The following is a 13,612-nucleotide window of genomic DNA, read 5'->3' as shown; positions in this document are numbered from 1 at the left end:
AAACAACATTGCTATGAAAGCAATCACATTGTGGATTAAGTCTTTTTCGAAGTAAATGAAATTTAGTCTTTGGGAAATAAAATGCAGTCCTTGTCAAAAAAAAAATTTACGGTCATAATTTATGCTTTTCCACACTATATTTTCTTCCAGACTTAATGTAGCCTGGTTCTTTTGGCGGTTCTTCATAGAATTGGATTTCCAGACTCATTTTCTTTGGTTCTTTTTTTTTTTTTTTTAAAGATTGGCACCTGAGCTAACAACTGTTGCTGATCTTTTTTTTTCTTCAGCTTTTTCTCCCCAAATCCCCCCCAGTACATAGTTGTATATTTTAGTTATGGTTCCTTCTAGTTGTGGCATGTGGGACGCCACCTCAGCATGGCCTGACGAGCAGTGCCATGTCCGCGCCCAGGATCCAAACCAGCGAAACCCTGGGCTGCCGAAGCAGAGCGCCCCAACTCAACCACTTGGCTGCAGGGCCGGCCCCTCTTTGATTCTATTCTTTTGCACACACTCCTGTCCAGTGGTGCTCACCCACAGCCCACTGTGGTACTGTGAACCTAATACGGGGTGCTGCTCAATGTCCATCCAGAGTTGACTTTTGCCATCACTGAGAGGCTGCTCTATTGTGTCATCAGGAGCATTGGCCAGATGGGGGCATGGGATGTGCTGCAGGTCAAGGTACAATTGGCAGCCATATTTATTGGAACTTGTGGGAACTCTGCTAAGGGGTATATAAGAGAGTAGAGTCAGGGCAGTAAATGAATCTAGACAGACAAGGAGCCAGTGCACACAGGGACGTGACCAGAGGGATCAACCTGGATGACCTGAAACACGGTGACATGTTGTTTGCCAGGGGAGTGACTGTACCATAACCATTGCTGGCAGGCCTTGGTAGACATTCTGGGTGCTCATCAGGATTTCCAGTTTTCTTCTCTTTGGGGACACACAGCAGGATTATATTTTTTGCCTGTACTTCTAAGCTGAATTAATTAAGAGCTGGTGCGTGATCGTCCATGCTTCTCTCTCTGCTGTGACAAACCCTAAAGACTCTGATTGATACCGTGCTACGGCAAGATGCGGGGCCTCCGTCAGCCTGGTCCCTAAGTGACTACATGGAGAACTCCCCTGACAACTCTCTTCGGACATAGGTCAAGCCAGAAAGAAACCATTATTATTGTTGTTGCTGTTAACGGCAGTGACATTTTATTGTTATACATCTGGTCTATAAATTTAAGATTTTACCACCTAAGCATTCAGAAATTCACCAGCAAGAACAATGGGTCTCTTTGCTATACATTAAAAATGTGAATCCAGGTTTGAGGATGACGGATAAAATGACGTCAGCTTCATCATACTTTGTTTCGACTGTGCTTCTGTAAAAAGTCCTGATTCACATGGTTAAAAAACTTTAATGGTTCTAAGCCAGTGACATCTTAGGGATGCTTGTTATTGCACCATGACCTAGCCAACCCCGACAGGTACATCTGCTCAGTGTCATTTTACCTTAAAGCTTATTTTCAGTATTTGAAAATATGTTGTGACCAGAAAAATATCCAGAACCCTTGCTGTTCTTTAAGCTTAGTGCCTACAACTTCAGAGAGTACTGGAGATGTGGTCCGATTAGCAGAGAAGGCAAGGCTGAGGCAGAGTTAAGTTTTCAAACATGCACACACACTCAGAGAGAGAGATGAGGGGAGGAAGGAGACGTGGACAACATGCTTTATTGGGAATAGCTGAGACGCCATGACTAAATGCTACTTACCAGAACACTGAAGCCCATTGCCTTTATATCCCTGCTTGCACCTACACTTGAAAGATCCTTGGGTATTGAGGCAATTGGCGTAGAGGCTGCATGTATGGGTATTCACAGCACATTCATTTACATCTGAAAATGTGAACAGTCCCGTGAACAACCTTGTGGTAACAGGGCTTGCTGAAAGACTATCCCTTAAACCTGAGCAACCCCAGGGCCAAGCACCCAACCCTGCCAACAAACCAAGTGTGGCCTGAGAATTGAGCGGTGTTTCAAGCTCCCAGCTCCTTGGCCCAGAGCCCTGGAGACGCCCGCCTGCCCAGTATGAAGGGAGTGAGTCTGCAGCTCGCCTCCCCTACAGCAATCTCATCTGCTTATCAACACCAGTGAAATCTGGAGGGTGTTCTGGTTTTTTCCTTAACTTTGGCATCTAATTTAGAACTCAACAACAGTATCAGAAAATAAATTCTATACATGGAAGGACTTGGAGCCCCTAATCAACAAAGATCGAGGTGGGCTAGGAACCATTGATATCATCTGAATTTACAGGCATTTTGCTCAAAGACTGCCAGGAGTGAGGTCAGGCTGGTCTGAGCGTGTCTGCTGGCTTTCGACTAGGAAACTTCGCCCAATTCCACCCAAGTGAGAGGTTTATTAGCCCTCTTCTTCACCTCACTTTCTAGCTTCGCTTTGGTAGACATATGCACACAAAAGAGCCTATTGTTTTCAACTTAGCTACAAAGGGAACTTGGATGCTAGTCTAAATCACTTTAAAAATCACAAAGACTTGTTTCCTTTGGCAGCTCTCCATGTGCATTCGCACCCTGTCCTGTGGGACCTCCCTCTGGGTATCAGGGAACTACTCTGTGACACGGCATCACTGGATTACAGAGCTGGATAGGTCTGCAGCAGGGCATTGGGTCCAAGCCCAGGAGAAATGGGGATTTTACAAGCTTGTTTAGGACGCAATTTGTGTTTGTGAAGATTTGAGGGAAGAGCTGTGGACACTTTACAAGACGGTTCAAAACCAAGTGTTGCCCCAAGACAATTACACAGGACGTGTCCTGGAAAGCTCTGAGTGTAGGGTTGAAAGAAATCCTACTTTTTTTCCCAACTGTTAGCTTTCCACGTCAGGCACACACGTTTGTGACACATGTTATATGAATAAGAATCTACAGGGAGCCCAAATTTCCCTTCACCGTAGGACAGGCCCCATCCCATGTTACATCAAGGGCAATGGGAATGCGTCCAAGGGCTCCCCAAATACCCCACTGCACTTGCTCATTGAGACTTGGAATGCCTTCACTGAGGGATAAGTCATTTTATTTCACACAGATCAGGCCAATGCTGAGTGATGCCAGAATTTTATCAGAGAGTGGTTTTGGTGACCCTGGACAGGCAACATTTTAGGGGATGTGGAGCTTGAACCATGAAAGGGCTGAAAGACGAGAGAGGAGAGAGCATGTGCCTTCATCTCCTTCATACATTTCTCTATAGCCACCCCTGATGGAAACTGTCCTGGACAGATCACTGAGATCAGGATGAAACAGGCCTTGTTATTCTTCCATTTATCAAACATAAAAACTGCTTTATTGCTCCCATTTTCACATATGTACCTGGAGATAGAACGAAAAATATAAACAAAACAAAACCAGTCAAATTTGTAAAAAACCCACAAAAGATCATCTCAAGATGATTTCACGTAATTCATGTCACTGGAGTTCCCTAAATGCCGGAAACTTTAAAAAATCTACCTTTTTCTGTGTTGTTAAGCTGATCAGTACAGTAGATTGTTGAAATAGACTGAATTGACATCAAAATACCTGTAGAGAAAGCCTACAAGTTTGGTAGGGAGAGGAAAAAAGGAAAAAGTGCCGCCAAATCTTACCTACACAGTCATATCGGCCACTGATATATTTCAGTTTGAAACCAACATGACATTTGCAGTAGTAGCTTCCAAATGTGTTCACACATCTTCGATTGTAGGGGCAGACAGCTTTACCAGAGGCACATTCATCAATATCTAGGATTTAGAACCAGGTGTCAGTGATAGCAAAACAAGCACCCTCCCTCGGAAATACACGTGCACACATACTCGAGTACACATCCATGATGCAAGCATGCACACAACACATGTGTACACATGCAGTTTCTTTGTTGGAAAACTGATGATTCTGATGCCAACATCTCACCCTCTGAGAAGTGTTCTAGATTCCCCAGGCACACTCACAGCTCTTCTCTTTATGTATTTATGTCACTTTGTCCATCTTGTTTTAGAGACGTTATCTTACTGTAATGTCACTACTTACATTCATATCTTTCCTGTTAGGCCCTGGCTCTTCTGGGGCAGGGAGCATATGTCTGGTACTTGGGATATATACATTACACGTTTGGTGAGCGAATGGTGAGCGAATTAATATTTTTCCAGCTATGTATATTGTATAGCATATACAATTTTTGAAAGTAGAGTCAGATAGCTACATTTTAAGCAAACCAAATACACATTTAAATCTTGCATTCTATGAAAGAATTATTTCATTAGCAAGCTCCTCCAAGTCCTGCAATATTGACCCAAATCGCAGACATGGGGTTTCCTAAGGATGCACTTAAACATACATTGTGGATCAAGCAGAATGATGTGACAATACGACTTCAGCAGACAAGAGGCCTCCTTCCCCTTCCGCCACTGCGAGTCTCATCACAGAGGGGCTGACAGCTATGCTCACCAAACCATCAAGACTCAGGCTTTGCGTTCAACATCCGAAAGTCAATCAACGTGATACACTACATCAACAAAATGAAAAACAAAAACCACATGATCATCTCAATAGACGCAGAGAAAGCATTCGACAAGATCCAACACCCATTTATGATAAAAACCCTCAGTAAAATGGGTATAGAAGGAAAGTACCTCAACATAATAAAGGCCATATATGATAGACCCACAGCCAACATCATACTCAATGGACAAAAGCTGAAAGCCATCCCTCTGAGGACAGGAACAAGACAAGGGTGCCCACTTTCACCACTCCTATTCAACATAGTACTGGAGGTGCTGGCCAGAGCAATTCGGCAGGAAAAAAAAATAAAAGGAATCCAAATAGGTAACGAAGAAGTAAAACTCGCGTTGTTTGCAGACGACATGATCTTATACATAGAAAACCCCAAAGAATCCACAGAAAAACTATTAGAAATAATCAACAACTACAGCAAAGTAGCAGGGTATAAAATTAACGTGCATAAATCAGTAGCATTTCTATACACTAACAATAAGCTAACAGAAAAAGAACTCAAGAACTCTATCCCATTCACAATCGCAACGAAAAGAATAAAATACCTTGGGATAAACTTAACCAAGGAAGTGAAGGATCTATACAATGAAAACTACAAGACTTTCTTGAAAGAAATAGGCGATGACATAAAGAGATGGAAAAACATTCCTTGCACATGGATTGGAAGAATAAACATAGTTAAAATGTCCATACTGCCTAAAGCAATATACAGATTCAATGCTATCCCAATCAGAATCCCAAGAACATTCTTCACAGAAATTGAACAAACAATCCTAAAATTCATATGGGGGAACAAAAGACCACGAATTGCTAAAGCAATCCTGAGCAAGAAAAACAAAGCCGGCAGAATCACAATCCCCGATTTCAAAACATACTACAAAGCTACAGTGATCAAAACAGCATGGTACTGGTACAAAAACAGGTCCACAGATCAATGGAACAGAATTGAAAGCCCAGAGATAAAACCACACATCTATGGACAGCTAATCTTCGACAAAGGAGCAGAGGGCCTACAATGGAGAAAAGAAAGTCTCTTCAACAAATGGTGCTGGGAAAACTGGACAGCCACATGCAAAAGATTGAAAATCGACCATTCTTTTTCACCACACACCAAAATAAACTCAAAATGGATCAAAGACCTAAAGATTAGGCCTGAGACAATAAGTCTTTTGGAAGAGAATATAGGCAGTACACTCTTTGACATCAGTTTCAAAAGAATCTTTTCGGACACTGTAACTCCTCAGTTGAGGGAAACAATAGAAAGAATAAACAAATGGGACTTCATCAGACTAAAGAGCTTCTTCAAGGCAAGGGAAAAAAGAATTGAAACAAAAAAACAGCTCACTAATTGGGAAAAAATATTTACAAGCCACTTATCCGACAAAGGGTTAATCTCCATAATATACAAAGAACTCACACTGCTTAACAACAAAAAAACAAACAACCCGATCAAAAAATGGGCAGAGGACATGAACAGACATTTCTCAAAAGAAGATATGAATATGGCCAATAGACACATGAAAAGATGTTCATCATCGCTAATCATCAGGGAAATGCAAATCAAAACTACACTAAGATATCACCTTACCCCCGTTAGATTGGCAAAAACATCCAAAACCAAGAACGACAAATGTTGGAGAGGTTGTGGAGAAAGAGGAACCCTCATACACTGTTGGTGGGAATGCAAACTGGTACAGCCACTATGGAAAACAGTATGGAGATTTCTCAAAAAGTTAAAAATAGAAATACCCTATGACCCAGCCATCCCATTACTGGGTATCTATCCTAAGAACCTGATATCAGATATCTCAAGAGTCCGTTGCACCCCTATGTTCATCGCAGCATTATTTACAATAGCCAAGACGTGGAACCAGCCTACATGCCCAGAAACTGATGATTGGATAAAGAAGATGTGGTATATATACACAATGGAATACTACTCAGCCATAAAAAAAGACGAAATTGGCCCATTCACAACAATGTGGATGGACCTCGAGGGCATTATGTTAAGCGAAATAAGTCAGTCAGAGAAAGACGAACTCTATATGACTCCACTCATAGGTGGAAATTAGTATATTGAGAAGGAGATCTGATCGGTGGTTACCAGGGAAAAGGGGGGGTGGGGGGAGGGTACGGAGGGGGAAGTGGTGTACCCACAACATGACTAACAAAAATGTACAACTGAAATTTCACAAGCTTGTAATCCATCATAACATTAATAAAAAAAAAGACTCAGGCTTTGCCTTCACTTTCAGATGTCAAATCAAATAGATATTATGTTGTTATTTTGGATCTGTAGTTAGACATGAAGGTTCGTGCTGGCTTATTGTTCCCTCTGCGTTCTTAAAATAACTAATAAATCAGTGTTGGATTGACCAAAATTATTGTTAAGTGATCAGTTCCCCTTCTAATAAAAATGGCACCCAACAGCTTAAAGAGGTGGGTGAAAATTTGGATTTTGTTTGGTCAGGAATTAACCTTGTTATATAAATCTCATTTTACTGAAGAGTACTAAGCCCTGTGAATCTCACTGAATCTTTGATTACTTTCAAAGAGCAGAGCCAAAGTTTTAATTTACATGGATTCTTTTAAGTGTTTAACTGATTTAGGACTTATCTGGCTGAGCTTTCTAAATGTAGTTTATTGAGTTATGTACATTTAGGATAAATAAACACCTAGTACCTTGACTGAAAAATATTTCTATTGCAGTAAAGAAGTAAGAATATTTTTATTTAAATCAAAAAAGATTAAGAACTCTTTCAACATTCTGATTTGGTTTGACATCCCATATTAATGCTCACTTGCTCTAAATATTACATATATTTAGTGCAATATTGTTAAGCACAGTACTATGAGTATATGCAATTTGGTAGTTGAAGGAAAACGTGCAGGCTAAATATACTAAGATAAAATTAATTTTCTCTTTTTACACTATGGCATTAGGCAATCCAAAAATAAGAGAGAAGTGTTTTTTCTAGCATCCCAAAGTGTGTCTTGAGCACATGTGGCTAAAAACGTCATCTCAGAAATGGACGTAAATCTGTACTTTTAGGAGCTTTCAGTGTCTAGTCAACAAGCAGATCATGATGACTGGAGGAGGAGGAATTCAGGAAAGGGAGGAGGAGGAGTGGAGGCGGTTTCTGCTGCTCTACCTATGCAAGCTCTTCCATCGGGGGCCAGGCGGAGGCCCGAGGATGGACACACACACCGCGGCCCTTCCTCCGTGTCTTCACAGCGGTACTGGCAGTTTGTCATGGCACACGTCCTAGAGTCTGAAAAAGTAGGCAAGGATTAGCCTTTTCCTCCGAGATGATAAAAACTCTTCCTGAGAAACCATCTCTGAACTCTGAGACATTAACTGTAAAATGTAGAAAGGTATTATAGGATAAGCTTCATGGTCTGAGTCCCAAATGGAGAGTCAAATGGAATCTGCGCAGGGGTGGTGCCTTGGTGGCCCCATGGTCTGCTTTGCTGGCCAGTGTATTAAATTTGACTTCTTCAGGTATTTAGGTAGGGCATGCATTCCTCACTTACCAAAGACTGCATCTCTTTCTTCTCTTGTATGTTCTCTAATCACTCCTTTATGGCACTCGACTGTTCTCCACAGGCTCAAATGTAACCTCAGGTGTACAGTCATGCGCCGCATAACGTCATTTTGGTCAACGATGGTCATCATATATGATGGTGGTCCCATAAGATTAGTCCCATTCAGCCTAGGTGTATAGTAGGCTATACCATCTAGATTTGTATAAGTACACGCTATGATGTTCGCACAATGACAAAACTGCCTAAGGGTGCATTTCTGAGAACATATCCCCGTTGTTAAGTGACGCATGACTGCAGATGATCAATCTGAGTAGAGTGAAAGAATCCATTCTAAAGATCTTTCCATGCATATCTAGCCTTAATGAGAGTCACTTGGGTCATGGGACTTGGTCTTTTAGGGGCCTATATTAAAACACGTGGCAGATACAACTAATCAGCTGCCTGAAAGCCATTCTGAACCCCCTTTGCTCTTGCCATTCCCATCACTGAGGCTGGAAAACCAGATGTTTGTCTCTTTCCCAGCTTTTCCTACAGCAACAAGGAGCGGCCATGTGACTTAGTTGTGGTCAAAGAGATATAAAGATAAGTCTATTGAAGGGAGTGGAACTTCTGGAAAAGACGTGCTACATGATAAAAGGGACAGGCATGAAAGAGGTGTCCATTCATTGGCATCACTCCTTTCCCCTTTGTCTTGCCTATCTCAAATGTATGTGTGATATCTGGAGCTGGGGCAGCCATATTGTGACTATGAGGCCACAGGCATGAGAAGAATCAATACCCTGAGGATGGCAGAGACTGAGTCCTTGCTAAGCTGTTCTAGAACTGCCTGCCTCCAGCTTTTTTAGTTAAGTGAGATAATTTAGTTGGATTTTTCTGTTACTTGTTGCTAAACATAACTTATCTCACGAAAATGCATTTCCTCAGCAGGGGTCCAGTATATGTGGATCATTAGTGTCCACAACAGGGGAGCATGGTGAATATACTCCCCTCATCTACCCCCATCCAGAACATGCCAATCACCCAGCTGGACAAAAGAGACTGCAAGGAGCCAGGAGAAATAAAATTGGCACCCAGGAGAGAGGCCCAGGGCTACCTGGACACTCTGGGCTGTAAGCAGAGACACCTCTCCCATCTCCAGAAAGAGACAGAGAGGGTACAGGACTAGATACACAGGCCACGGTCATGTAACAAACACCTACTGATAGTTACATTTCCATATTTCTTTCTTCTCTTTAGTTGTCTTCTTTTAAAACTAATCTTCCAAATTTACCAAATTCTATCTTTCCATTTGGGGAAAGATATCTTTTTTGGCACTGAGTCGGCTTTCATGGAATGTTTCAGAAACATCTATTAGCATATATCTTTTTAAAAATGTTAAGTGATTACTATAAAAGCCTGGATAGTGGTTCCCGTGTCGGGGGAGAGTTTCTGGCAAAGTTCTATTTGGTAGTGGTTACATGGCTGCTCACTTTATAAGAATTCATTAAGCTATGTATTTGTCTCTTGTAGGCTTCTGTTTAATTTATAATAATAAGGATTTTTTTAAAAAGACTCTGAATGCCTGCTTTATCTCTTAAACTTGCTTGCTAACAGAGGGTCTGGCTGACTGGTGGTGTTGGGCACTTTGTCAAGGAGGGACAGCACAAGGACAAGCCAGGGGAGCAGGGAGCTGAGCTGTGTACTGGCCAGGATTTTATAACCGCGGGAAAGCCCAGGATGGGCGGGGGAGTCCGAGAGACGCCTTAACCACAGGAAGCTAGCAGAAGGCACGGGCTCTAGGTTTGCTGGGGGCTGCAGGGCAGAGGAAAGAGAGATGAGGAGGGAGGAGGGGAAGGGGGCGGGAGGGGAGGCAGGCAGGGAGGATGGGTTTGCCTTTCAGCTGCAACATAAAACCTGAAAAGCCTTCCTTCTCAATAATGAATGGATGTAGACTCTGACCCTCCCACAGGACACGGGTTCCTCTTTATCACAGAGGGCTTTTCTTTTCAGGAATGTGAATCGGAATGTACTTCCAACAAGAGTCACTAATCTTTGAGCACGGGGCAAGGGGCGTGAGAAAGGTACTTGGTGGGAAGAATTGATGTCCCAAGATGGAATTCAAATGTATCGCCTCCCGAAAACAATATGCTTATTTTCGTGAAGAAACCCAATACATCCTTGCATATATAGAGATGATTTCCTTTTCTCCCCAGCTAGTCTTTTTATTTGAAGAGTAAGTGTCCAGAATAGGCAAACCTATAGAGACTGCAAGCAGATTAATCGTTGCCAGGGGCAACGGGGAGGCATGGGGAGTGACTGCTGAGGCATCAGGGTTTCCTTTTGGGGTGATGAAGATGTTCTGGAACTAGATAGTGGTGATAGTTGTACAATATAGTGAGTGTACTAAATGCCACTGAATTGTACAGTTTAAAATGGTTAAAATGGCAATTTTCACATTACATGTATTTTACCACAATTTAAAAAAAAAAGTGCTCAAAGATGTTTTAGCCTGGGGTGATGTTAGAGTTTGTGTTTTTTAAATCACTCAAGTCAACTTTTTGCCAAGCATCAAACAGCAAAAGCTAAGCCTCCAAGGTTGACTGAGAGCAGCCTAGCTGGTGAAACTTACTCGCACATGTGGCATCTGGCATGAGCATGTGGCCGTTGAGGCAAAAGCACTTGTAGCTACCGTGTGTATTCACACATCTGTGTTGGCACGGCCAGGGTTTTACTCCACATTCGTTCACATCTGCAGGGGACAGTTAGAAAACGAAGAAAGGTTAACAGAACCAGGAAACATCCAGATGGGCAACTGGGCTGGCTTCCCTGGACTCCACTCACGGGGTGGGTACACGGGGCAATGACTTGCCTCTTCTCTGACCATCATTAAAGGGTGGGTGAGGATGTGGAGCAAACATAATGATCATATCCCATTGGAGGGAATGTAAATGGGTCCAACCACTTTGGAAAACTGGCAGAATCTATGAAAGTTAGATACAGACATACTCGTGACCTAACAATTCCACTCCTAGGTATATATCCAACAGAAACATGGATATGTGCTCAGCAAAAAACACGTACAAAAATGATCATAGTAGCACTATTCTTAACAGCCCCAAAGTGGAAAGAATCAAAATATCTCCCAAGAGAAGGAAGGATAAATGACTTGTATACTCATGCAATGGAATACTCTACAGCAATGAGATTGAACAAAGTACAACCACAGCAACAATGGTGAAGCTCACAAATCGGATACTGAGTGGAAGAAGCTGGATGCAAACAAGTACATTAAAAAACAGGCACAATGAGAAAACAAAGAAACAAACCAGGCACAACTACTCTGTGGTGTAAGTGGTCAAGATATGGTTCCTTGTCGGGGTTGCCACGGCAAGTGACTGCAGGGGAGCATGAGGGGTCTTTAGGTAGGCTGTTAAGTTTGTTTCTTGATCTGGATACCAGTTACATGGGTGTTTTTGCAAATTCATTGAGCTGTACATTTTTGATAGGTGCACAGTTCTGTGTATATACTACTTGAATAAAAAGTTGGAAATATACAATTTAGATACTTCTGCCTTTAATGCTGTCCCAGGCAGCTAATGACAGATGGCGACAGCGCAGCTTCCTTTCAGTTACTATTATTTTGGGTGGCCCCGAACTGGCCAAATTGTCTTGGTTCCTGCCCTTCTAGAGGGAATCCTGCCAGGCAGCTATTGGTGGCGAGGTCGTAGGACGATGTTTAATCCTATGTAAAGATGTTCGGAGGATGTTGTTAAATAAGAAGCTTGCAAAACTATCTATACAGATCGATACCAAATTTGTTAAAAACAACACATAGAAAAAAAGCCAGGGAGGAAATGCTCTAAATGCTCATGATAGTTATCTCCAGGTGGTGAGATAGAGGGTGACTTTTCTCCTCTGTGCTTTTCACCGTTTTCTAAAAAAAATTGTAAACATTAAGAATGAATAACTTTTTTATTAAAATAAAAAATGGTACAGAAGGAAAATAAAACTTCAAAAGCAACCATGGGTAGAGGATCTTGTCCTTGGAAATGTTGTCATGAAGGGGCCTCATGCCTTAACTTCCTCAAGGAAGATACAGAAAGGAGAAAAGAACCAATTCCACGTAAGACAAAAATTCAGCATGGCAACAGGCAAAGGGTATTCTTGAAAATAAAGAAGTGGCTGCTTTCACCTCTGAAAAGATCCCTATGTGGGGATTTTCCGACGCCCTACCTGGATGCTTGAAACCCCCTTCTCCATTGCTTATCCCCTCCACTCGACCACCTTCCCCATGGATCCTAACTGCTTCAAAAGGGAGAATTGAAAGATGCTGATTGGACGTAATGGGAAAGCCAGGAATACCCCATCAGTTGGCCCTAACTCAGAGGTGACTCATTTGTCTCTTGGAAGAAGCATTTTTGGGAAAGACATCAGTTGAGGGTTGAGGCCTGTGGCCACTAATGCATATATATGGACTTTCATCGGGTTGTCCCAGGGCAGGGCAGCTGTGGGGCGAAGACAGACAGTCCCAAACCTGAGCCAACTGGACCGCTCCCTCAACGTTAATATTTTATTGGGACTTGAAAACCAGCATGAAAAATGTCTTCTCTATTCCAAATCTCGGTACAGAATCCAAGACATATGGAAAAACAGGTTTTCTGGTGTGAAACCCCTGCTAAGGGATACAGCTGAATTATTATTTATAAGAGCACGATTCTTGACATGCCTCTCTCAAGCAGTTGGACGCGGTTCTGGCGCTGGTGGTAGGACAGAAGGGATTCAGAGATTCCTCTCTGAGGCTGCAAGGCTGGCAGCTTCAGTCTGCAGCTAACCTCTGGGCTTGGCAGCTACGGCTAGGGATGATGGCGTGGAATGGGTGCCCGCCCTTCCCTGAAACTTCTAGAACCCTGGCAGCCTTTCTTAAGGGCAGTTGAACTTGATTTGCTGCTCTTTGCTCAACTGCATTATAGGACTGGGGACACTTTCTTTTTTTTTTTTTTAAAGATTTTTTTTTTCCCTTTTTCTCCCCAAAGCCACCAGGTACACAGTTGTATATTCTTAGTTGTGGATCCTTCTAGCTGTGGCATGTGGGATGCTGCCTCAACGTGGCTCGATGTGCGGTGCCATGTCCGCGCCCAGGATCTGAACCGACGAAACCCCAGGCCGCGTGCAGCAGAGCACGCGAACTTAACCACTCAGCCACGGGGCCAGCCCCTGGGGACACTTTCTTAATTATTGCAGGTTTCTTCATGCCAAGGTTTCTTAGCCTCAGTACTGATGACATTTGGGGCCAGGTCATTCTTTGCTGTGGGGGCGGCCCTGTGCATTGTAGTTTAGCAGCATCCCTGGTCTCTGCCCACTAGATGCCAGTAGTCACCCCTCCAAATGTCTTCAGACATTGTCAGATGTCCCCTGGGGTAAGGTTTCCAGATATAGCAAATACAAATACAGGACGCCCAGTTAAACATGAACTGCGGATAAATGACTAATACTTTTTTAGTATACATATGTCTCATACAATATTTGGAACATACATACACTA

The 13,612-nt window shown here is 42.7% G+C and overlaps 1 protein-coding gene across 2 annotated transcripts in view; it reads right to left on the bottom strand.

Annotated features, from left to right (window-relative positions):
* Positions 1-13,612, bottom strand: part of EGFL6 (EGF like domain multiple 6) — a 63,199-nt gene that overhangs the window by 21,921 nt on the left and 27,666 nt on the right. For both annotated transcript variants that reach the window (XM_070502694.1, XM_070502693.1), the window contains exons 4-7: positions 10,700-10,819; positions 7,698-7,817; positions 3,642-3,776; positions 1,763-1,885 (exon numbers count right to left, since the gene is read on the bottom strand). In XM_070502694.1, the coding sequence (XP_070358795.1) occupies positions 1,763-1,885; positions 3,642-3,776; positions 7,698-7,817; positions 10,700-10,819 (498 nt within the window). The remainder of the gene's footprint in view (positions 1-1,762; positions 1,886-3,641; positions 3,777-7,697; positions 7,818-10,699; positions 10,820-13,612) is intronic.

This window comes from Equus asinus, chromosome X, assembly GCF_041296235.1.
Source record: "Equus asinus isolate D_3611 breed Donkey chromosome X, EquAss-T2T_v2, whole genome shotgun sequence".
In the NCBI taxonomy this organism is placed as follows: Eukaryota; Metazoa; Chordata; class Mammalia; order Perissodactyla; family Equidae; genus Equus; species Equus asinus.
Note: the sequence above shows the minus strand (reverse complement) of the source record. Positions and strands in the feature narration are given on the sequence as shown.